At 36.7% G+C, this 24,751-nt stretch overlaps 3 protein-coding genes across 3 annotated transcripts; all 3 read left to right on the forward strand.

Moving 5' to 3' along the window:
• The first annotated feature begins 167 nt into the window (after positions 1-167).
• On the forward strand, positions 168-1,216 carry LOC146734016 (uncharacterized). The gene is made up of 2 exons (XM_085508476.1): positions 168-410; positions 570-1,216. Exons 1-2 carry the CDS (start codon positions 168-170, stop codon positions 759-761), a joined length of 435 nt encoding a protein of 144 aa, XP_085364602.1. The 3' UTR covers positions 762-1,216.
• Positions 1,217-4,662: 3,446 nt separating this feature from the next.
• On the forward strand, positions 4,663-13,795 carry LOC102808877 (beta-lactamase domain-containing protein 2-like). Its single transcript, XM_085508306.1, has 7 exons — positions 4,663-4,874; positions 8,221-8,512; positions 10,241-10,466; positions 10,915-11,105; positions 11,603-11,851; positions 13,028-13,216; positions 13,379-13,795. Exons 1-6 carry the CDS (start codon positions 4,735-4,737, stop codon positions 13,214-13,216), a joined length of 1,287 nt encoding a protein of 428 aa, XP_085364432.1. The 5' UTR covers positions 4,663-4,734; the 3' UTR covers positions 13,379-13,795.
• An 813-nt stretch (positions 13,796-14,608) lies between these two features.
• On the forward strand, positions 14,609-23,847 carry LOC146734017 (uncharacterized). Its single transcript, XM_085508477.1, has 15 exons — positions 14,609-14,728; positions 16,587-16,852; positions 17,585-17,847; positions 18,358-18,432; positions 18,764-18,877; positions 19,087-19,193; positions 19,517-19,625; positions 20,491-20,618; positions 20,820-20,967; positions 21,417-21,478; positions 21,926-22,062; positions 22,264-22,320; positions 22,891-22,958; positions 23,040-23,167; positions 23,705-23,847. The coding sequence occupies exons 2-15, from the start codon at positions 16,592-16,594 to the stop codon at positions 23,845-23,847; spliced, it is 1,800 nt and encodes a 599-aa protein (XP_085364603.1). The 5' UTR covers positions 14,609-14,728; positions 16,587-16,591.
• Positions 23,848-24,751: the final 904 nt, after the last annotated feature.

Raw genomic sequence — 24,751 nt, forward strand, 5'->3', positions numbered from 1 at the left:
AAATATTGGGAATTGTTCAGTAGCAGTGAGATGAACATATATGAACATAAATTTATTCATTCAACAGGCGAATCGGGTTAATTGTTCTTTCCAGTAATTGTTCATCTTTTAAAGACACTGCTTGTTGGCTGCACCAACATCTACTGCTTATATTTCAGCTTCCAAAGATGAATTCGCTCAAGTTTCGATCGTTAGAAATTCCCTCTTTAAATGGCATTGGTACAGCCAGTGGATTGGCCAAGCTGTATGGCATTGTAGCAAACAGCGGCACACTGGGGAAGACTCTATTGTCCGAGGATACTATTGAGTTATTTACTTCAAAATGCACGCCCGTTAGAATGGATCAAATTATAATGTTACAAACTCAGTGGTGTCTAGGGTTACATCCTCATTTTGACACCATACCTCAGGTGCGTAACAAATAGTTTAACATATTGCAAAATCGACCTGGAAAATTATTTGGCCAAATATGGTCAAACAAATCATTTGTATTGAAAGGCATGCCTATGCAATTTAAAGTTTCAATTAAGACCCGTTCTGAAATAATTTTTGTCACAATTATCTTTCAGTTAAATTTGAAGGGTGTGTATGGCCACAATGGTTATGGTGGCCAGGGAACTTTCTTCGACAAGGCCAATAATTTGTCGTTCGCTTACGTCACCACAAAGTTGTCTGCCTATGGAATGGGAGAGGATCCTAGATACGTTGCCATGGTGACCGCAATTTATTCAAGTATAGAGAAGCTGAAGATGAATGACTAGATGCATTTGTTCGAATTTCATGTAAACAAACACGCGTTGTTTACGTCACTATGAGTCCCATGTCAAACACGACGCGGCGCGACAATCATCGCCCGTTAATTAGTTAATTGGTTAAATGCTAAACACGGTATACTGTTGTGCGGTGTGGCCTCGTTATTACGGTCACACAATGGCGCCTACAAACAGCCTTATTTCTGCTGGAGAAACTGGTCAAACATATTATACTATACACAAAGTGAAATGAAGTCTCTGTTGTACCCTCCATAGGTAGAAATATTATTCAAACTTTAACCATTATGCTACAATACTATTGGATAACATGTAACCTTTAAGTAGCTACATATAGCAAATAGGCCACGTGTTTTGCTTTTTTAATTTGTACTACCGGTGTATTAAGCATAATTTTGAAATTCTTTCAATAAAAATTTGCGTGGCGAAGTGTATTTAATCCCAAATGCCCGATACAATTGCAGATCTCTTGCGTGCGTGCGTGTTGGCGTTTAAATTCAAATAATTTAATTTAAATTGTCAGCACAATCTTCCATGATGCAGTATATAATAATATAATACCGTGCACTGCCTATTACGTCGTTTTTGAATCCCATGTGCGAAGCACATAATGGGAGTCTTTGCAGTTAGTGCGTGTGTGTGTATGTGTGTATGTGTGTATGTGTGTCCGACTGTTCCACTGCTATCTCAAGAACCATACATCGGTTTTTGATGAAACTTGGTGCATAGATGCTCTGGGCCAATGCGCAGATTTGATTCGTTTTGGTAAAAATCCATGCTCGTTAATTACCTAATTTGCATGATAATTAGCTAATTTTTAACTGTTCTATGACTGTTCCACTGATATCTAAAGAACCACTCATTGGATTTTGATGAAACTTGGTACATAGATGCTCTGAACATATGCGCAGATTTGTTTAGTTTTTGGTAAAAATCCGTGCATATTAATTACCTAATTTGCATGATAATTAGCTGATTTTTAGCTGTTCCATGATTGTTCCACTGATATCTAAACAACCACTCATTGGATTTTGATGAAACTTTGTACATACATGCTCTGAACTAATGCTAGGTTTTGATTAGTTTTTGGTAATAATCCGTCGATACTAATTACCTAATTTGCATAATGATTAGTCAATTTTCGGTTTTTCCACTGATATCTCAAGTTCTAATCATCACATTTCAATGAAACTTGGTACATAGATGTCATATGACACTGCACAGACCTGATAGTTTTTATGGTAATATCAGTACATATTAATTACCTAATTTGCATAATTAATTAATTTTCAGCATTTGATATAAGTAGTGAGCATTACATTTCAATGAAACTTGGTACTTACATACTCAAGGACTATGCAGAGATTGATTGTTTCCGATAAATATTTGTGCATATTAATCACCTAATTTGCATAATTAGTTAATTTTCAGCTTTTCTACGGGTATCTCAAGTACTAATCATCGCATTTCAATGAAACTTGGTACATAGATCCTTTAGGACTATGCAGAGACCTGATTAGTTTTAGGGAAAATAATTGTGCATATTAATTAACTAATTTGCATAATTAATTTTCAGCTTTTCTACTGATATCTAAAGTACTAATCATCACATTTCAATGAATCTAGAATTATGCAGACCCAATTAGTTTCCGGTAAATATTTGTGCATATTAATCACCTAAATTGTATAATTAACCAACTTTCACACTGATATCTCGGGTACTAAACATCACATATCAATGAATGTACATGGATGCTGCAGGACAATAGACAGACCTGGATAATTGTGGGTTAAAATCTGTACATATTAATTACCTAATTTGCATAATTAACCAATTTTAAGCTTTCACACTGATATCTAAAGTACTAATTATTCCATTTCAATGAAACTTAGTACAAAGATGCTCTAGGACAATGTACAAACCTAATTAGTTTGGGGTAAAAATCTGTTCATATTAATTCCCTAATAAGCATAATAATTCATATTTTTTTGGTTCTAATCACATTTCAATTAAACTTGGAAACATAGATTTTCTGTTACATTGCGCAGACCTCATTAGTTTTACACTCAAATCTGTTCATATTAAGTTTCTGATTTGCATAATTAGTTTTCAGCTAAGTAATTTTGAATTATATTTAATGTGTCTCCAATACTCTCAGCACATGGGAGTTCTTTCTAAGCTTTCTTTGATTCTCATTTTTTGGCCAGCGACTCGTGTAGCTCTGTTATCATACGATAACTCATCATCTGATTCACACGGTTTTGCGAGCTCGATGTAAACATCCTCACAAAGGATTCTACGAGAAGTCGCGTATTTCAATCCTGTAAAATGCATAGATATTTCAGATCAGATATGGCGTAACATAAATGTACCGTTGTCAGTTGGTTGAACTGTTTACGTAGACTATCACTTGGTCCGGTTACAATGCGTATTTGACGCAGGTCCAACAATCGATTCCACGTATATGTTACAGCACGGAACCCGACACCATAGCATTTCTATGGCATTGACGTACTGGCATGAATGGGCTCGATTATCAGTGTTCACTGAGGACATCCTTTGACTGACCCTCTAGAGGCGAAATGACGCCAGGAAAAGCGGACGTTTGTCGTCTGCTTCACAGCCCGTTTTATACCCGATATTTAGGGCATTTCGCAGCTTATACAAGTTGTTTTTATCGACAGAATTCATTCATAGATCTCAAATTTCATGTACAGAGTTTCAAAACCCACACCTCTGCTCCCCTTTAATATGAAAGGCGCACTTAAATAAACGTTGCCTATTTAGCATTGCCAAGGTGAGGCCATGGCCGAACAAACGAACCTTGGCTGTCGAAGATGACGATAACTCGGATTGAGGTCAATGAAAGAACATACAGACAAGTATGTGTTCGGCTCAGCCACGACAAATGTTTCTAAAAATTTGTACCGATCGTTTTAACACAAAACCCTACAAGATCCTTTAAAATAAAGAATTAGTTGTTATTTATATCTATATTATAACGTATGTCACTTGATAGTGAACGTTCTACGCGTGACTGATAAAAAACAAGCGCCTACAACGTCCGTATCACACTGTCGATTTATTCATTTTCAAGGTACAGCTGCACGTATATTCAATTTTTCAATATCTTGGGGTGTTTTAATTGAAATGAAAGTCTCCTTACTGCTCATTTTGCGTGACAACATGAACAGGGTTGTTCGTCCATTATTGAACATATCCCGTTCTTGCCCTGTTACCGTGCTATAATAGGCTATGCGTTGTTCTTTATTTACTAGGTAATTATTTGTTATTTCATGTATAGTTGTGATAAAGGGCATGCACTGCCCGTACCTTTGCTATCAGTATGCACCGTATCGGGTAGCGATGTCACTATTGATCGCATACTTATACGTTTATTTAAGTCAAATTTGCTATTGCGGGCAAAGCAGTTGCACTGGATGGTCTCGCTAAATCCCAAAACCTCGAAATATCTTTAGTGCCACCTTGTTTAACGGAGATGCGAAATCTGTTTATATTGGTCTTTTTAAAGGCATTCCTATCAATATGAGTTTAACTTGTAAAGACAACATTTATTTCCTTTCGCGTTCTAACAGATACAGATTGAATGCAATATTTGTGTCGATAAAGCATGATCGTCATCGCCTTGAGAACGGCGTATGATGGGGGCGTATGATGTACGTTTCAACTTGAAGGGTCTGTACGATTTCAGTTGTGTGTTGCAATCTAAACTTCCTAACGCCTGCCCTCATACACTTTCCTGTTCACGGAAACAAGCTTGATTCGCCCTTATACATGTTTGCTGGTAACCCTCACATTTGTGACGTGAACCGCCTCCCGTTTAATTGCTGAGTTAGGCGGTCCGTGCCCCTTATCTCCAATTGTTAAGTTGATATGACGGTCCAAAGTCTAAAAGTGAGGCACACCCATACACTGCAGCATCAGTAACGTTAGCGAGCAGAGATGTATACTCCAAGCGCCAATGTTATGCTAATGTGCATATTGCTGGGTTTAGGGGTTCCCTATCTGTTACAACCCAGGGCACCTGCACGAACAGAAGGATACGCTGAAAAACAATTCGAAGACGTCTCCCGGGTGTTCAGGTGAGTATAATGGAAATGATGTGCAGAGATGATAGAGCATCTTCCATTGTATGCATTGAGAACAACATTACTCTAATCTAGCATGTGTTATCTATCGTTGACCCGACACACTCCACGATACGAGTGACATCCCGCATTTTCACCAGACTATACTGTTTGCTTGTCATGTTTACTCTTTCATTTATTTTTAATTACAATTTTTTTTTTCAAATGAGTACTTACTATTAACAACGCGTAAAGATCCAATGACCCAATAGAGAGCGCGGCCTTCATTCTTGGCTAAACGCGCGCTTTGATGAATATAGCAGTACATTAATTCAAACACATCTCATTGTTTTCTGTCAAATAAAATTAGTTCTTATTATTTATAAAATTGAAGTACACATGTGTGGACAGCATATCATCTTATCACACAATTTATTACATAAGGAGATAATTAACATTTCCATTATCTCCATCATGCTATCAAATCAATGCGAATATTTAGACACGTAACAAAAAAGCTGTTAATCACTGTGGCTGCTGTGGTAGGCTTTTTATATTACTCGTATTTGATAGAGCTTATATGAATATGGCCGCCGAGCTATCGTTGATACTGAGAAAGTCACGCGTGATTTTGCTTCCCACCAATAGTGTTCCATTCTCTACTACCATCCACTGTTCCCAATACACTGATTACGTAGTCTGGGAAAGGTCATACATTTTTTGCTCAATGACACAGGATGAACAATTCACATAATGTTTTCACTTGTATTGCTAATGATTCGTTGCTAACAAGTCCGTGATATAGCCTATTTTATGTTTACTATTATTATACATCTGTCACTGTAACGCCATTAAGTTACAACGTGCCGTAATTTTGCGGTATTTTACGGGGTATTTTCATACTACCATATTAGGAAATGCGAATTCCAAATATGGAATAATTACGCGCGTAAGCGTCCTCTAATAATAAAAACAAACATGGCTGACATGGATTTGACCGGACTCCATATACAAAGAAGTTCGCTGCGGCGCGTCGGTCGATACTGCCGCTGTACTGTCTTCGTGCATACTTTGAGGTATCTTCGTAATAACCTTATATTATTATGGTGTCAAACGTTTGGTATGTAAACCAAAGTAAAGTAGTGGCTACTTAAATTTGTTGCAAATATATTCAATCAGTGTGTAACTTTCAGATTTCCGTTCAGATTTGACCGTAGCTACGATTATTTTTATTTCGATGATTAGTTGTTAGTATAGTGACACTGGTAAAATAGTATTGGTAATGATGGTAGTTAGTAATGTTATAAGATTGAGAAGGTCATGTCAATATGTGTAAGATTATGAAGCCATACGTACAAGGCCATACTCCAGTGGCGCATCTCGTTTTGTGGACTATAGAAGATAAGGTTCAAACTAGAAAAATACAATTGAGTCGAAGCATATATACAAGACAGAATTTGATACGTCGAACAAATCTGAAACAAACAAGCTGTTCCCTGATTGGTCTGACTCTAAGGTTTAGAATTGAGCAGCCAATCAGGCACAATCTTGTAAATAGCTTCGCATTAATTCGAACGATTAGATGATATATCTATACCTATTATAATAACTTGATGTCAACACTCATTTGTCGGGTTTCCAGCAAGACGACGTGCATATTATTGGGATTACAGAAAGCTCTAATTGTAATAATTCTTTATATTAGTAGCATTATTAGACAGCAATATTTATACCAATGCTGCTGTTAGGGTGCGTGGTTTGTGTTACACAGACACACAGACGATATATACCGATAAATATTACTCACGACGATAGAATAGTGTTATTTATTTAGTCTATTCTAATGGGTGAAATACATGACAATCTGTAATTTTTACTTTATTAATATTGATATTAATAAATATTAATAAAAAAATGCTAAGAGTAGTGCAATAAATTCTTATGATGACTGCAATGTAGCAATCCGTCGTTGAGCAACATTATTTCATGGTATACAATGCAAATTAGAGTAAATCATAACGAAGACGAAGAAAAACACCATCAACAATTATCCGTGTATTTTTATGAAAGGACAGTGGCCGTAGCGACGGATCTCTGTGATCTGTGACATATATGTGATCGGGCTATGTGCCCGGTTTACACTATACTGGCGCAGTCGAGGCGATTAATTTGTTTTTTGTAGTTTAAATAAAATTTAAAAAATTCGCGAAATGGAGGTGTTAGCGCGAAATCACACCGACTGGTTTATTCTGCAGGAAATTCATTGCTATTAAATATTCATGATTGCACGTATTATAATGAGGTGGGCGCGGAAATACGTGCATAATGAGGTCCTGCAGACCCAACATGGCGGCACGTTGAAATTCGAGTTTTTCGTAGTCGTCGTTTCTGATTCATCAAAATGTGTAAAAAAATAACTCGTACTAGTTGTAGAATGAAAAAAATCGGCTGCTACAATCAGCCGACGTCTTTTCGGTCAGAGGTCAGTTGAAGATACGTTGTGATTGGCCTAGATGATTGTCAATTAAAACACTCATTAACATAATTACTCGTTGAAAAATCGACGGGTTCCTGCAGTGTCGATAGAGGACCATGCAGAATAAACCAGTCGGGGTGATTTCGCAGTTACAGGAGATTTCGCGCTAACACCATTTCGCGATTTTTTTTATTGTATTTAAACTACAAAAACAAATTAATCGCCCCGAATGCGCCAGTCTAGGTTTACACCAACTGTTATCTTTGTTGTCTCGCTATCTTTTATTTTGCCCGAGACAGAGAACTGGGTACCAGTCATTTGTCTAGCGGACAAAAGTTCAATGACCGCATGAATATTTTATCAAGTATTCGTGAAATTCTCGGAAAAAAAATAATTGACAAACTTTAGTTTCAGCGTATTTTGTTGTATTCATTTACATAGCCACATCTCCAGTAAACTATCCCACTATTGGGCCGCTAAAAGTGTCGCAAGTGGGAAACACATACACCTTTTTTATAACAACGCGCCCTCTAGCGGTGGTTCATTTATATGACGCATGGTTGTCACCACACGAATGCCGTTCAAAAGTCGATGTCGTTTTGATCTGTAGTCGTCATTCAATAAAAAAAACATGTTTTTAAAATATTTTAATTTATTTCAGATGTCGAACGACTACACATTACATTGAATTATGGACGTACTAATAATTCAATTTCAAGTTCGCTATTTCATCAAACGGAACTCAGATTTTAGTTTTCGATAATTGTGATAAGGGGAATTGTTGAGCCTTGTGGTATCAATGATTGCTTTACGTCAGAGGCTATTAGACTATCACGTAACACTAGCTCAAACAACTTTTTACGTTCAAACTTTGTTCAATTTCAGTGAGATTCATCGAGATGGACTGGATGCCGGGTCTGCATTTGCTGTATATTACAAAAATAAAAAAGTAGTCGACTTATGGGGTGGATATACAAACACTAAGACTGAACAACCGTGGAAAGAAACTACAATTTCTATGTCATTCTCTGTCACCAACGTTATGGTGGCGCTGTGCATGGCCGTAGCGGTCGATCGAGGCTATGCCGATTACAATCACCCGGTGGCGCACTACTGGCCGGAGTTTTCACAACAAGGAAAAGGCAATATTACCATAAAACATATACTTAACCACGTGGTGAGTTGATCAAATCTATAGTCAATTGTGTATATGTTACCTAATCTGCTACGGCCATAAGATAGAAGTGAAACTCCGTAATTCAAATTCAAAACTGCGTCGCTGTTTAGATATCATGACAAAACTCACTGCACCTGTCATACTGTGGAATTATGGAGTTCGTCTCTTGTATTTCCCAATATAAACACATGCAATGACGTTCTAGCCGTTGCATATGAATAGTGCTAAGCAAGTGTGTACGTAACCATTTTTGTTTCTTTGAGCCGAATTACAGATTTAATCACGTTCGTATTACTTTCATTATCATTAGTTCATGCCATCAAGATCACAAAAAATGTAAAAAATAGATCCCAGGACATTTTTTTAAGAGCCCGGAATGTCATTGAATATGGTCAAAAATTGTCCTTTCACACTGGTTTCCACGGTGAAATTCTCTATACTCCAAAAATTTGCTTGGAAGAAAAAGTTATATATTATTATTAATGCGAATCTTAATAATGTTGAAACATTTTTTTTTTATCAAAAAAACGACATATAATTTAGCGACTTTTCAGTACGGTAATACATTTCTACATCTCCATACTTTGTAATATAATCCTGGTATTCTAATTCGTTCACGTAACTAGATAGCACTTTTGACATCAGGGCCGACACTGCAGTACGCAAATATCTCAATATTACATTATACTTCTTGTATTATTTATATAATATTAATCTTTTTGTTAGTTTCTAATGTTTTCTAATGTTATATCAAGTCGCGTATATTCACAACGTAATTACAAATTCTCCAACCTCAGCTCTCCCGCGCAGATAAATTCGTTTCACCCAAGTCTAGTGGCTATTTTTAATTCACGGATTTAAAAAAAACAAGGTTTGAATTGACTTAATACCTACAACTATTGTATTGTTTCTAAAAAATAACTATATTTTTCAATTGCAATAGGATAATAATGGTAATCTAAACAACCTGTGATAAAAAATGCATTAAACTAAAACTAAAAATGAATATATTCAAAGATAAAAGTAAATCACTGTCATAATGATTGGACAGAATGCAACAAACTAACATTTACAATTTGTTCAAACACGATTTCCATTTAAAGAAAATGGCTTAAATTTCGCCTAAATGATCTCAATTTGAACTTGGGAAATAGAAAAAATCTACAATTTTGACACAATTGACCATCATTTAACAGTTAGTCAGCAGGTTGTTTGAGCTTGTTTGAGCTTGCTATCACTGGTTTAGCCCGTAGATAGTTTCGATCATATCTTCATCTTCGTTTTAGAATACCACATGGTTCAGTACTCAGACCCATTCCAATTACCATCAACATATCACTACTAGGAAAGCTTCGACCCAACTTACAGTCCCATCAGTACGACAAACAGCTCTACCTTGAATTCTTCAAAGCTTCAGCTTAATGGTATAATATATACGAAGAATATGTACAAGGAAGAATTTGATTCGTCGAAAAAAAAGAAACAATTGCAAGCTGCTCTCCGATTGGCTGCTGGGTTTAGGATTGTCATCTTGATTATAATTTGTTGTGTCATGCGCATGCGTGCGATATGATTATAAGATGATATGCACAATATATGGAAACATGGAAGTGAATTGGCAATTATAGGAGTTATAGATGTTGTAATTGTTGCTCTTTCGTGGAATTGTACACACACAGTTTCCTATGTTAATATCTTCTTTCAAGATTTGTGTTTATTTCTATAAAGGCGGGCGTTCCAATGACGTCAGAACGTATGACCCTCGCGAAGGCTACCAATCAGGAAATATTAGTAAATATGCTGGAAACTACAAAACCCATGTGGCCTGCTGGTGAGTCACATGGGTTCCACGTTCTCACTATGGGTTGGATTATTGATCAAATTATTCGACGGGTGGATCCGTTGCACCGTAGTCTAGGACAATTTTTTGACGACGAGATAGCAAAGCCGTTTGGTGAGTAAACGCGATTGTCTCTCATTCATTCCTTTTATAAATAACAGTAAGAGCGCACAAAATACTCAACTGGAATGCGGACTTGGCAAAATATGATTTACAAAAAGAAATGGCCGCCGAGATCTCGTTAAGAGCGAGAGAGCTTGTTTTCGTCCCCTAAAATAGTGTTTCATTGTTTCCTGCCATGGCGTTCACTTTTCCACTGACATTGTATACACATATAGAACAGTGGACAGAAACAGAAACATTATTTGAGGGGCAAGTCTCGTGACTCTCTCGCACTCAACGAGATCTCGTCGGCCATTTGCATCTGAGGTCTGTTTCTTGGCATGCCACTGCTCTTTGATTAACAGGTAACATAATGAGTAAAGCTGTGTTAAATAAACGGAGAAAGTATATACAAGTGATGTGTCTTGTTTCTCAATAGTATGTGTTTTCTTTTCGCCAGATATTGACTTTTATATAGGTTTACCCGGGCATCTACATCAACACGTCGCTGACTTACAAAGTACGAACAATGTAGAACTGTTTTCTTTGCACCCATTACTTCAGTCGATATGGTCACGTACGTGGAAATCTTTGAGATACGAGGATATGGCGTCACAAGTATTTATTAAAGGAGGGGACATAATGTGGACGGTAAGCTTGTACAAATTCTCTATATATGGTTAAGTGGATATAGGAATCAATATTAGTGTTTTTTTCAGTTTCATTAAAGTCATGTCAGTATTCACGTCTTAGCTATTTGAAAAATAAATCCAGGAAATATTTTATCAGTAACCACAGGATATCAGATTTATCAAACAAGTGTAGCCTATGTTTTATCTTATCTAGGAATTTGACGAAGAAGACATATACCAGTTTAAGACTTTGACATTCTAAGGTCAAACAATTAGAAACACACTACTAACTCAGGGACGCATTTCGTGAGCGGGTATTCAAGACTCCGTAGAGCGTTCATTTGCATAAACGATCACGGTTCATAAACACCGATCACCAGAACATGTTTATTTTTGAACAATCAATATTTGAAGTTTTGGGGATGTGTTGTTCGAAAGATCAATCAGTTTGGGGTAAACTGAATCAGTGTTTGTGACTGTGGGGAAAAAAACAAAAAAGCATTTTTTTTTCAGTAGATATATAAAATGAATGGGGAGGAATACAGATCAACAGAGATTCCAGGGTTCAATGGCATTGGTTCGGCAAGATCGATAGCAAAACTACTAAATATACTAGTTAACGGTGGGAAATTCGAGGGGAAAACCCTGGTATCGCCGAGAGTATTATTAAATCTCACAACGTGCGGTGAGGAAGCGTTTGACGAAATCTTATTGGATAAGGCGAAATGGTGCACTGGTATGATGTCACATCCGGTTCTACAAGAGGTAGGTCAGAATTTGACTGCGTAAGTCGAACAGAATATGGTAATCTGTTTGGTAATGTTAATAAAAAACATATCGAATACTGAGGACGCGGCACGACGACTGCCGTTTAAGGTTGGTCGATACTTCATCACTGAAACATTATATATACCCAAGTTAACGCTCCAAATACAGATGGTAACTTTTCAAATAAACTCCGGAAATGTTATTGAATTAAGTCTTTGTTTTGCCAGTCTTTTGAAATTATCAAAAGGTTTACGTAGCCAAATCAGCTACCGTAGAGAACGTAAGAGCCATGGAAACACGAAATCGCGCTCTCTATCGGTAAATAAAGCACTGCAACAAGCAACACGCCAACAATTGGTTTTCTCAACCTTTTTGGAAGGTTAGTTCCCACTTGTACCATAGATTATTTCAACATTTCACATTTATTCACAGTTTGAGCATACTACAAACGTTTAAGAGTTAGAAACATAACGACCACGGTCACAATCGGGGGGGGGGGGTGCTCCAAGTCAGACCTGGTACCTATGCTTTATTTGTGAAATTATTCCCCTTTTCAAGTGCAGAAACTTAAAATAGATACCCTATATATATACTAAACTCCAAGTTTCCAAGTTGAGGTAGGATGAATTCATGAGATTTATTTTTTCAATACTTTATATTTTCACACTTATATATATAATTATAATATTCGGCCCTAAACACGGTACACGCATATACAGTCACATGACTAAATAACACCCCTTTTACGCAGATTTACTTCAGCTTGCGTACCATATTTTATTCAAAGATACCCCCCCCCCCGGGGGGCAACAATACATTTTTAGTGTATCGTGCGATTTCACATATTATTACCCTGACAACTTGAATACTCTCCAGTTGCGTTGAGTATTTAATTAGTTTAGATGTGACATACTACAATATCAATATGACACTCTTACTTACGCAAATATGATAATACATTTTATGAATCAAAATAATGATCATATGAGTGAATAACAACAACAATTAATATTTTGTGACTTGGAGATGTAATTACTGAGTCTCAGATCGATATCCAGCACTTTAATACGTCACTTAAACGTTAGTGTATTACATACCATCCCGCCAGATTGTGGATGTCCATGGTAGGGTAATTTACAACCAATGATCCACAAATTGTTATTTGTGTTACAGATTCCAATGAATCGCGTGATAGGCCACAGTGGATTTGGTGGACAAGAGGCCTACTTCGATTTAGACAATGACCTTTCATTTGCATACACAACAACGACGTTATCACCGTCAGACTTTGGTAAAGACAAGAGATACGTCTCGCTATTACGAGCAACGTACAACAGCATTGGACGGACCCCAGCTCGATAGGTAGGTGATTGTTTGAATATTAACGTCAGAAACATTTAACGGCACTTGCTATCACAGATCACAGATATAGAAAGAAAAAAATATAAAGTTTAATCTCACCAACTTTAGATTGTTTTTTCGTTTATTCTCTCGTATAAAATGATTTTTTTTTCTCACTTTCAGATTACTCTCACAAAAAACAGCTTTGCTAGCAATGGAAAAAAATGATGTCTTACACTAGAAGCATGCTTATATGTCAACCTATCGAATGGTTAAACTTTTTTGAAGACCTATACCGTAACATTTTACTAAGACTACATCTTGTTGAGCTGATGTAATGTATGTTGGATGTTCCTACTGTAAGCATTCAATACGAAGTGGCCAAGTTGGAATTAGTGACGATGACCCACAATGATGTCTTATTGTTGCTGTGTGGATAACTATGCCAGTAGTGTGACATTTTGCAATGAATAATTTCAATAGGTGTAATTCCTAACCACGTGTTACTGTTTTTGTTTAATTTGCTTTCCCGAGCAATTGTGTTATTATTGTTTTAATATATACTGCCATCTGAATAGTGAACATGCTTTCTTACCGAGATCAACATGTCGGACTGTGTTTGTTCAACAGACTTTATTCTCAAGTGGCCGCTGATATCTCGTTCAGAGCGAGAGTGCCACATGACTTATTTTGTTTCCTCCCCAAATAGTTCCCACAAATTCTCTCTCGCTATCGCGCTTACTGTTCCAAATACCGCGGCTAAATAGTTCAGTGAAACAGTGGTCGCGATGTCGGTAGTATGTCCATAGAATATCTCAGTTGACACTAAATATCAGCGAGTTAAAGGGAAACTATTTTCTCGATTGCATCGTCCACCTGCACGGTGTTGTTCCGTTCGGACATTCCTCCCTCGACATCCCAAGACAATACCATCTATTTGTTCCGGTTAGCAAATCGCAAGCATTCGACCATCTTTGATCAGTTGACAAAATAATTGTTGTGCAATCTAGGAATAAAGTTTGAAGGAATTGATCAAAGCATGGATACAATGTTGTCTGGAATAGAATTTGTCGCAAGCAAAACGTCCAAAAATGAACAACCCATGCCCGAAATCTGGTTCCGTGTCACTATACCTGATTTTAGTGTATTTTTTACAACAAGAATGGCCACCAATCAGCCATCATTGACTAAATCACGAAATCGTCGCAGGTGCATATAGGGTAGGTTTAGGTGTTAAGTATATGCAAGTTTGATGAGTCTTATATGCAGTTGAACAGAAACTAAAAAAAAAAAAAAAAAACAGAACCAGCGAATCTCATAGCGCCCTCTTGCACTTTGCTATATATTAATTTGGTACCTGCATAAACCAGACGGATTATAATCGGATTTTGCATTGAAACGAACAACACCCTTATCCCCAGGTAAAAAAAATGCAATACGCTCTTCCTATTGACTGAAAGAACATCGTTGTGCAGCAAAGGTCGTTTATACAAGTAACTAACAAGTTAATCACCAATTCAACTTTTCAGAAAGGTAAGTTCGCCTCCATTCAATGTTGTAATTGCTCCAATACACCTATTGTGTTTAACTCCGCGGTTTTGTCGCGCCTATCACTACACATCATCCGCCATTATTTATCCAGTGACGTGGTGTTATTATATTGATAATTTTGTTTCAATGAGTGGAAAGAAAACTGCACCTGTCTCCTATTTTAATGAAAAATGCAATACACATATTACTACTTACGATAACTAAATGAATTGTTATACTCAGTAAGACCAACAACGAAAACATATTTCTTTTTCCGATTTGTAACTAAAAATGGCTGCCCGTCACGTCAAACAGGTGTATTCAACTAAATTCGATGGCAACTAAACATAGCAATTACGGCAACAGCTAGAAGCTGAGGATACTTGTATGTTTTGAATCAGTGTTATTTGTGCGATTAATCATTTTCTTACTTTTTTTTAAAATCCACACTTCGGGATACGTAAATTGACCCATACATGCTGACTACAGTGACCGAATAAACGAATTTGTGGTACACTCTTTGTTTTGTTGGTCAATTTATGATGGACGAACCGACCGTGAATTATTATATCATTTCAATGGTGATTTGAATCTGCAAATGCTAGAGAAGGATTTCACCGTCACTGGATGTGTATTTTTATCGAAAATGTTTGAAAATAACAGTGTTTTGCATGTGCAACGTGATTGGTCATGTGTATATATAGGGGGAATTTGGAATAAATCTAAATACCATGGAGTTGGAATATGGAGAAAATGGTGCACAACCTGTCTATAGGTGGCGCCATTGTTTGTTGCTTCACAAATTTTCATTCTGATAATACATCTCCAGAAATGCAAGGCATTTGTTTTCTGACAATGAACTGACCATAGTTTAACTACCTAGCCTGAAAATTCTACAAGAACAGGAAAACTATGTAGTGTCTTTATTATACGCCCACGACACCTAGGACAGACAAACTGAATCGTCTTTCTAACTAACCTGAGCTCTGAATCTGCATTTGAAGACTGAAATATCTATTTCCATAGCACAAACAAGATTTATATTTTATAATGTCAATCAATTGTTCATCAATTTCCACGCGTACGTTGTAGCAGTACCTGTTGATCATACTGCCCTCAACGGTATATGCTATTATACATCGGGTAAGTGGCTCTCATGAGGCAAATTTATAGTAGCACAGCGGTAATACGCTGGAACCGTGTCTACGTGGAGCCTCACCCACAATCAAATCATCAACGTAATATACAAAATAATCTCGGGCACAGGGCAAGAATGTAAGATATGACATCATAAATCGGGACAGATTTTTAAACATACTGAAATTTAAACAGTGGCCAAAAAATAGATAGTGGAAAAAATACATGTACACAGCCTCGTTATAACGAACTCTTTGGACGGGGGACATACATTTAGTTTGTCATAGTGAAATGTTCACTATAATGAAGCACATAATACATTGGGGTTGTTGTGAGCGGGACATATGCTATGTGTTCATTATATCAGGAAATTCAGTATTAAGGTGTTCATTATATTGAGGTTACAGTGCATTTGTTTAGTGATAATTACTATTAAAGATGTGTGGTATTATTGGAAAGGTTTTGGTATGAATTTTTTTTTCGAGTGTGAAAAAGCTACGAGACTCGTTTTTTTTTTCTCATCAAATAGTGTTCCGTTCTCTCCTGTCATCGAATCTACTATTCTATAGGTCTGTGTGATATCGACATTTGGGACAGTGAACGCAATAACGGGGGTGTGAAACGCTATTTGAGGGACACAAACAAACCTCGTGGCTCTCTCGCGCTCAACGAGAACTCGGCGGCCATTTGCGTTTATTGAAATGTTCAATAATTCCTGTTGCAGAGAAAATGGTGATACTTTGGGCGGCAATCACGGTGATAGTGGCGTACATCGTGAAAACATTGTTATCAAGAGACAGAAAGAAACTCGATGGAATTTACTCTCAACGTGGGCGATGGTATGGCATAAAACGTGTGCTTGTATTCATTAGCCTCTGGTGGAACCGAAGAACCTCTCCATTCAAGGTAAAGGACGCCAAGTGTGCAGTCAGACCAAGCAAACACGTCGGACAATTTGAAAGTGTTCAAAATTTAGACAGCCATCCGGAGGTGAGTTGGTTCGAGTGTACGAGTTGTAGAATAAATCAGAATAGTATATATATAACGTATGACTTCTACAACAATCACTAATTTACAAAAAGCCCTGTGGATGACTTTGCGTGTTTTTGAGTATATTTTAATAATTTTGTTTTTATTTATAAAAAAACAAACATAGGGTCATTAATTTTCATGTAATAAAACCTTGTTTTAGCTGCAATATTCGTTCAAATTAAAATCTCTGACGCATATGTGCCAGGATTTATCTTTCCCAAGAGATTACTAAAAACTGGCGTTTTCGTTACTTCATCGAATGAATACTGCTACACCTGCAGCCAAAATATTACTTTTGTATTGTAGTGTACGATATAAATATGTATAAATTATGACGTACTGTTTTTTTTAAGCAAGACATAGTACCTAACATTCAAAAAAGCTAAAAAAAAAATACTGAGTTGTTTTGGGGTTGTAATGTATGTACAATAATGTTTTACAATAAACCTGTCCACCAAGAAGGCATGACAAGGCTGACAAGCGTGCAGGTGACGTACAAGCGTGCAGGTGACGTACAAGCGTGCAGGTGACGTACAAGCGTGCAGGTGACGTAAAAGTGACGTACAAGCGTGCAAGTGACGTACAAGCGTGCAAGTGACGTACAAGCGTGCGAGTGACGTACAAGCGTGCGAGTGACGTACAAGCGTGCAAGTGACGCACATCATGAGAATATATATTTGACATTTGCAGGCAATCGACGCCGTGCATTTCACTGGTGCTAATAAAGACGGGGCTGGGCTGATAGTTCGGATTGGAAATCGAAACGACCATATGACTGAAGTATGGTTTCTATTGAGTGTACCAGGTATAGGTGTATTACAGTTACCCGAACACCCAGACACTGTTGTGTACCGCCAGTCGGAAACTCCGAACATATTCACTGCTGCTGGTATTGAAGTAGAATCCTTGCAGCCTCTGAGAGTGTGGACGATTTCATTTAATGGTTTATGCAGGTATGGATTAGTAGGATTCCACGTGACAATTTCACAATTTTATTGACACACAAATTTGCATTTGAACTGTTTAATATGAACCCAGATTCGGACTAAAGAAGACAGTATATTAATGTGAATATTAATAGATAAATACAGCAACAAAGCAGGTGACACAAACCTTCCATTTATTCGTATTTATTTATCGCAATACGACGTAATATGTAATGAAATTACCCACGAAGTGCACTACAGCGATTTAGTGGCACACAGAAGAACTTTGTGTAAAAATGCGCCCTCTGGTGATACGTTGAATGCAATGTCGTTCAAATCAAGAATGGTGTCTGGTTGTGTAGACTTTTGTCAACGACAATATACTTAAATATCTCATAAACATAATCTTCATCGATTGAGGACTACATATTGTAACGATATAAACGATTCGTAGGACTCCCCCCTGTTCCCTTTGAAGTGTCGCTAGAGGGCGTGGGTCATGTGAATGGTATACTAGTATTTCATTTCTCTCTACAGAATAAACAAACCAAATAGTGACAGTGGTGGTGATAGTGAGGGCAGCGCAGATCTGCACGTAAAATGTTCATTTGTGTAAGTAACGTTTGAAAAAAAATATTTGATATTACCAGATATTATGTAATACATTATGTCTTGTAATTTCCTTTACGTTAGTTACTTTTAAATTACAATTACCACACTAACGAAAAATCAATTTTTATGGTGAGAAGCGAGGCGTTCATAGAAGTCATCACCTGAGCATGCGGCAGACGGCCATATCGTGTCATTGTTTTGAAACAAGCGTCTTCCCTACCGTCTTTGCGTTTTAGCATTTGCTGTTATCGTCGTTTAAGCTGTCAAGTTGTCCAGTTAAATCGCAATGTAGTATGCTATAGCTGTGAGTTAAGGTGTGTGTTTTTTTCAGATGGAAAGGATACACGCCAATCTTTGATTATGCTACTCATCAAGATTCCGGAATGGTTTCTGATTCTATAGCAAGGGAACACTGGACCAATGATCTGTGGAACCGATTGACAAGGTAATGTTCCTAAAAACTTTTCTTTTTTTGGATTAGAATGGTCTACATCGAAGTCGTATAATTTTACCAATTAACCTAATACACACTATTTAGGTTTTTCGAGATCACGCTAAAAACATGATTAAACCAGATGATTAATACAACACGAATCATTCATAATTTATAATTAATGTGGTTTATATTGTGCATGACGTCATTATGTTTTCCAGTATGCCTACCCACTATGAGCAATGGGGTCAAATTAATGGTAGTGTCTACGTGGAAGGATTCGATGAAAGACGTATATCTATGCGAGGGGTGAAGGAACGTACACATGGTATTATATTTGTAATATTACTTACAGTAAAGAACTGCTGATTTTGCTGACGCGGGACACAATCTTACATAGAAATAAAATGGATTTACTTAGATTTAATTTTGTTGATTTTTTTGTGTTGGATTTATCATAATGTTAGGATTTAAGTATTCTTTTAATTTTATAGATTATAAACTGAAAGGTTAAATGCAACCAAGCACGGAAATATTGCGAATGCTTCGACAAAGGTCCATTTATTTGTGTACATTTATTTCCAAATGTGTGTAGTATATAGGAAGTGGTATTAATACGTATTTCACTCTATATATGTTGTTTTCCGGTAGGTGTATATGACTGGAATTCATTTCATCGTCAAGTTCGCCACCGTGGAGTGATGGAAAATGGCTCAGTGTTCCATGTTGGCGCTATATCAATGCCCGAGTCAATCTCTAAGTATGCAGTTCTATACTCACATAGTTTTGCTATGCACATGTTCGGATTGGCGGCCCATGCACCTTTCACGTCGCGCTCTCTACCGACGAAGCAATAGTGACGTAAATGAGCTAAATGATGGCCGCTCACGTTAATTCATAGATACACTCGCCAACGCAAAATAATTGTTTTGAGAGTTTTACTAAATTGCCAATGACGAACGCCTACACAGTTAAACACAGCTTTTGCTACGGACGCCGATATTATCGGTGTCATTGTGACGTCAGACGCTGTCGCTGGAGAGCGCATATCGGATTAGTGTATGTTACGTATATTGCGTATATCATAAACGTTTCACAGAATTGCTTCTACACTGAACATGATTAAATATCTTGTCCCATAAAATATGATTAACTGAGGTAGTTTGCTACTATTAAAAACATACTCAGAAATCCCTGAAGGGGGTTGGGTTATTGTAACGTTCACAATTCAGAAATACAAATATAGGGTCACCGAACTAAGTTTTCCACAATACCAACTATGCTAAAAAAAAGTGATATGCATGCAGTGTTATTAGGGCTGTCACTAAAAATTGGGGAATTTTAAATATTAGTATGAGTTATCCATGGAATAATGTGTTTACATGGTATTCTATAGAAAATGTTCCAAAATGGAAGCTTTTTTGATTATTTTACATACGTTTTCTTGAAAACACGTCCTTCTTTCCCCGCAAAAACATTAAATATGAATGACGTGAATCATCAAACAATATTTTTTGAATGCTTTACTGTGATCAAATTCTCCATATTTTAATAGCGAACTATTGTAGGAATATCATGTCATTAATAATGAAATCATTTAGACCATTATTATTGCTTATTTTCAGTTTCCACTACGGCTACATGTTCAGACCAAGTGGTTCCCGGGTCCCAGTAACAGATATTACAACAAATCTGTTTGCACTAGGAAAAGATGATAAACCACCAAAGGAATACAAGTTAAACTTTGTTGCGGGTAAAACACAATAAAATGATAATGTTACTTAAAAAGTTTCAGTAGAAACACAGGCTTTTATTGTGGGTTATAATATTATTACATTAATAATGAATTGCAGTTGTGGAAAAATGTGCAAAATGGTATAAACATATTTGAATACATTGGTAACAAATGGTATTTTTTATAAATAAAAACGAATCGTTATATATTTGTTATCAGGCGGAGAATTATATCACCTACGAACCGACGTCCAATCTTCTGTTGCTTTGAATTGCGGAGTCAATTGGAGTATGACGTCACATGGAAGAATATGCAAATTCAATTTGAATGGTACGCTAGGATGGGGTGTGAGCGACTTTGCTTACAAGTGAGTACAATACAATCAAAGTGTTATAATGTGAGTTGATCTATGCTGGATATATCGTGAACCTTTCATTTTAATTGTATATTGACAATCCTAAAAAAAACAACTCATGAACTTTCCTAACATCTACCATACTATGCCTTATTCTTAATATACCTTAATGTAAATGGCCGCCGAAATCACGTTTAACGCGAGAGAGCCACGAGACTTGTGTTTGCCGCTCATATAGTGTTTCATTATGAGACTCCCCTGTCACTACCTCCACCGTTCGAAATACCATGGTTACATGGAACGAATGACGGAGAGAAATGGAAATCTATTTATGGTGGAAAACATGTCTCGTAGCTCGCCTCCTTCAACGACTCGGAGATCTCGGTGGCAATTTTCGTCAAAGGTCCAATAGCTGTAACGTTACATCACTAAATAAATGCCTCGTTTATTTACCTTGACAGAAGGACGTCCGTTGAAAATCACATTGAAAGACAAAAATCGTTGCCGCCTTATGTGACATCTTGTAAGTTGAATAAATACGTATTTCTGACTCCTTTCTCGTTGTGAAATTATAACTGCACTTAGTGCCGTCAGTTGTGTCTTTAAGAAGTGAAATATACATTGGGAATACAATGTACATTACGCTGTATTATTACAAGAGTGTTACTTTTGAGAATTATTGATACATTTTTTTTCTTCAAAATTCGTCCAATCACACACAGTCATATATAATAAAGTAGCGCTATTTAAAACATACACATTTAATGTCATGGATGTGGAAATGTACCAAAGCGAAATGAACATTCTGTAAACCCCTGTAACAGTATAAACACCCTGGTCCATATGTACATACCAACGTCGCTAGTTACGGATTACGATATTTGACGAATTTCATATGAGTTGTCATGGAGATTTGTATTTTTGCGATGACAGCTGATATTCTTATATGTGTTGATATTGATACGAGTAGGTGCACAGACGTCAGAAAAAGTCGACTTGATAGTTGTACCACTGAACTCTGCCGATTGTAAAGATAGGACACTGGTTGGGGACAAGGCATTTCAACTAGCATGGTTAACTGACCTTCAAGACATAAATGATAGCAAGGTTGAGCAATATAGCCACGTTACTATATTATGCATGCTCGTTACTCGCCATGAACAATTTAGTGATATAAAAAGTGGAAATTTGGAACTAGATGCATAAAGCCAAATGAGCTCAAAGATTACAGTATACTAGTAGTGACCCAGTAACACTGGAAAGCATGCAGTAAAACGTATATGTAACATAGTGCTTGTTTAATTTCAGTTCATTGTCCCAAAGGGAATATGTGTCACAACTTGTGCATTTGAAGCCCAGATTATGGTAGGTATACGACATGTAGGTCATGAAGCTAAGTAGTGGATTTTAACCCATTTGGTGCCCTATTTTTTCTTGTCAATAATATGGTGCAACATTTTGCCTAATGTTAGGTAATTTGTTTTGTACGTTTCGAGCAAATTACCATAATTAACCAGTTTCTGCAGATCTTAATTAATATTTTTTGGAATTTTTTTGCCTTTTTGCCATAAATTGGTCATGGCTTTCAATATCTTAAACGACCACACACTCGGCCACACCGAACGTAGGACTCGCATTCTACAAAATTTGTAGCGTTGGAAACCCCTTGGAATCAGCCGACGGAAATTAACACGCACTGTCAAATGTCGCAGGGTCGACCATGAACAAATAACGTGTGATTGGAAATATCCAAAAAATAGACAAAAAATACATACCATTATTACAAGTATAATGTATAGATATGTGTAGCTATCAAACATGAAGAATATACCACTCGGTGTTAAATTGAAATAAAACAGTATCACAATAGCTGTCTCGTGAAACTATTGAAAGTGCTCTATTATGTAATGCTATATTGAGATGTCTCTCTCTCAGGAATACAGTGAAGCTTTGAAACCGCTTGAAGACTTAGATATAGAAGATTTCAAAGTTGCTTCATTGAGGTATGTATATTATAATTAATCATAATTGTTTTGATTTACCCTCTTTACAAATATTCCAAAACCAATGTTTGTTTTTTTCAGGATCAAAGATAACATTTGTCGTGGGGAGATTTCTTCAATAATCAAAGAAAGTATTTCAGAAAATTTAGAAACCTTATTCGGAAACCAATTAGAAGAAACGGTCTTCGCTGTACGTTCTTCCGTATCAGGTAACTAATACTTGAATATTGACAACTCTCAACGAGTGAGACTGACTGAACCAGGCATATATACTCACAAAACATTGACCGTTTTCGCCGTTCACTGTCACTCTATTTATAAGCGCAACACGATTTACAGTACGTTGGGCGAGTGATTATGATACGATAATTCGTTATTATCCACACAAGTGTGTTATCGCCCGGGAAATATTTATTGTTTTGTTTTTACAAAGAGATATGCCAACAAGCCACAACGTAATGTTTGAAATAAACCAATTATATAAGCTTATTTTATTTTGAATATATGTGACCAACAAATCATAATTACCATTTTTATTCAGTTTACATTAATATATCTGGTGCAAATTCTCTGGTGAAAATCAGACAGTAGAATATAAACGATTACAGATATTTGTCTAAATCTTAATCTAAATCAAGAACTGGCATCTATATCATCTATATCTCACACAAAATAGTATGGCAATTCATTACATGCATTACATTACCAGTATTAGACTCGTGATATGTGTCAATTTTATTTTCCAGCAGACAAAACGAACGATGCCACGACTGGATTATATGAAACAGTTCTGAGTGTAGAAGGAACACAACAGGCAAGTATGGAGTCGAGCTTCATTCTTTCATTCATTCATTCATTCATTCATGCATTCATTCATTCATTCATCTAATCAACCATTTACACATTTATTTAATCATGCATTCATCATTTATTCAGATATTAGAAGCGGTCAAGCAATGTTGGGCGTCGCTTTTCTCATACCAAGCACTGGAGTGTAGGAGGTATACATGAATTTATTTTCGTTCTTTCGATTTACAAGAGTTCGCACGGTACCGTCAATCATACATCTGTATTTAAAAAAAAAGTATGTATAGTACCTGTCGACAGTCGCCGAATTTGAATGTCGATGCAGTCTCTTTACCGATTTGGGTGCAAAGTGCCTAGGGTACATACATTTTAGCATAAACACTATATTCAGTACCTTACACTATGTCTGCCTATCTTTCTATTATCATAGTAAGTATATTCGCTATCCTGACATCAGCCAGACCCGGTCAAACACAACCAAGGTTAGCTAAGGTTTTCCAAAGTTGTACCAATTTGTGAATTCATACCTCTATTATTATGTTGTTTTCTGTAGAAATCGAGGCCAGCCACTGAAATGCAATATGGGTGTTGTTATACAAGAAATGGTTAAATCAGAGATCTCAGGTTTGAAATCACTAAGAACACTACTGTTAACTCTGATGTGTTTCTTTGGCCAAATATTTTGGTAGAAATGTGGGTGTGTTTCTAGTAAAATTATAGGTGCTCTAGAGAAATTTGTGTCAATCATTTAGATTCGAATAAATATGTACATCTTCAGGTGGGGTTGCCCTTGAAAACAAATTCCAATCACTAACAGATTGGTTGAGATTTTCAACTCATCATCATATAATACAGTCATCGCAGACCGATCTGGTTAGCCAATCGTCATTGCTGTATAATCGTCCATCCCACACCTTAGCCAATCGCTATCGCTGTATCAATATCTAACGAACTGAACAACATTTATCACATTATCCTAATTATTT

This window comes from Saccoglossus kowalevskii, chromosome 15 (assembly GCF_978046115.1).
Source record: "Saccoglossus kowalevskii chromosome 15, keSacKowa6.1, whole genome shotgun sequence".
Classification (NCBI taxonomy): domain Eukaryota; kingdom Metazoa; phylum Hemichordata; class Enteropneusta; family Harrimaniidae; genus Saccoglossus; species Saccoglossus kowalevskii.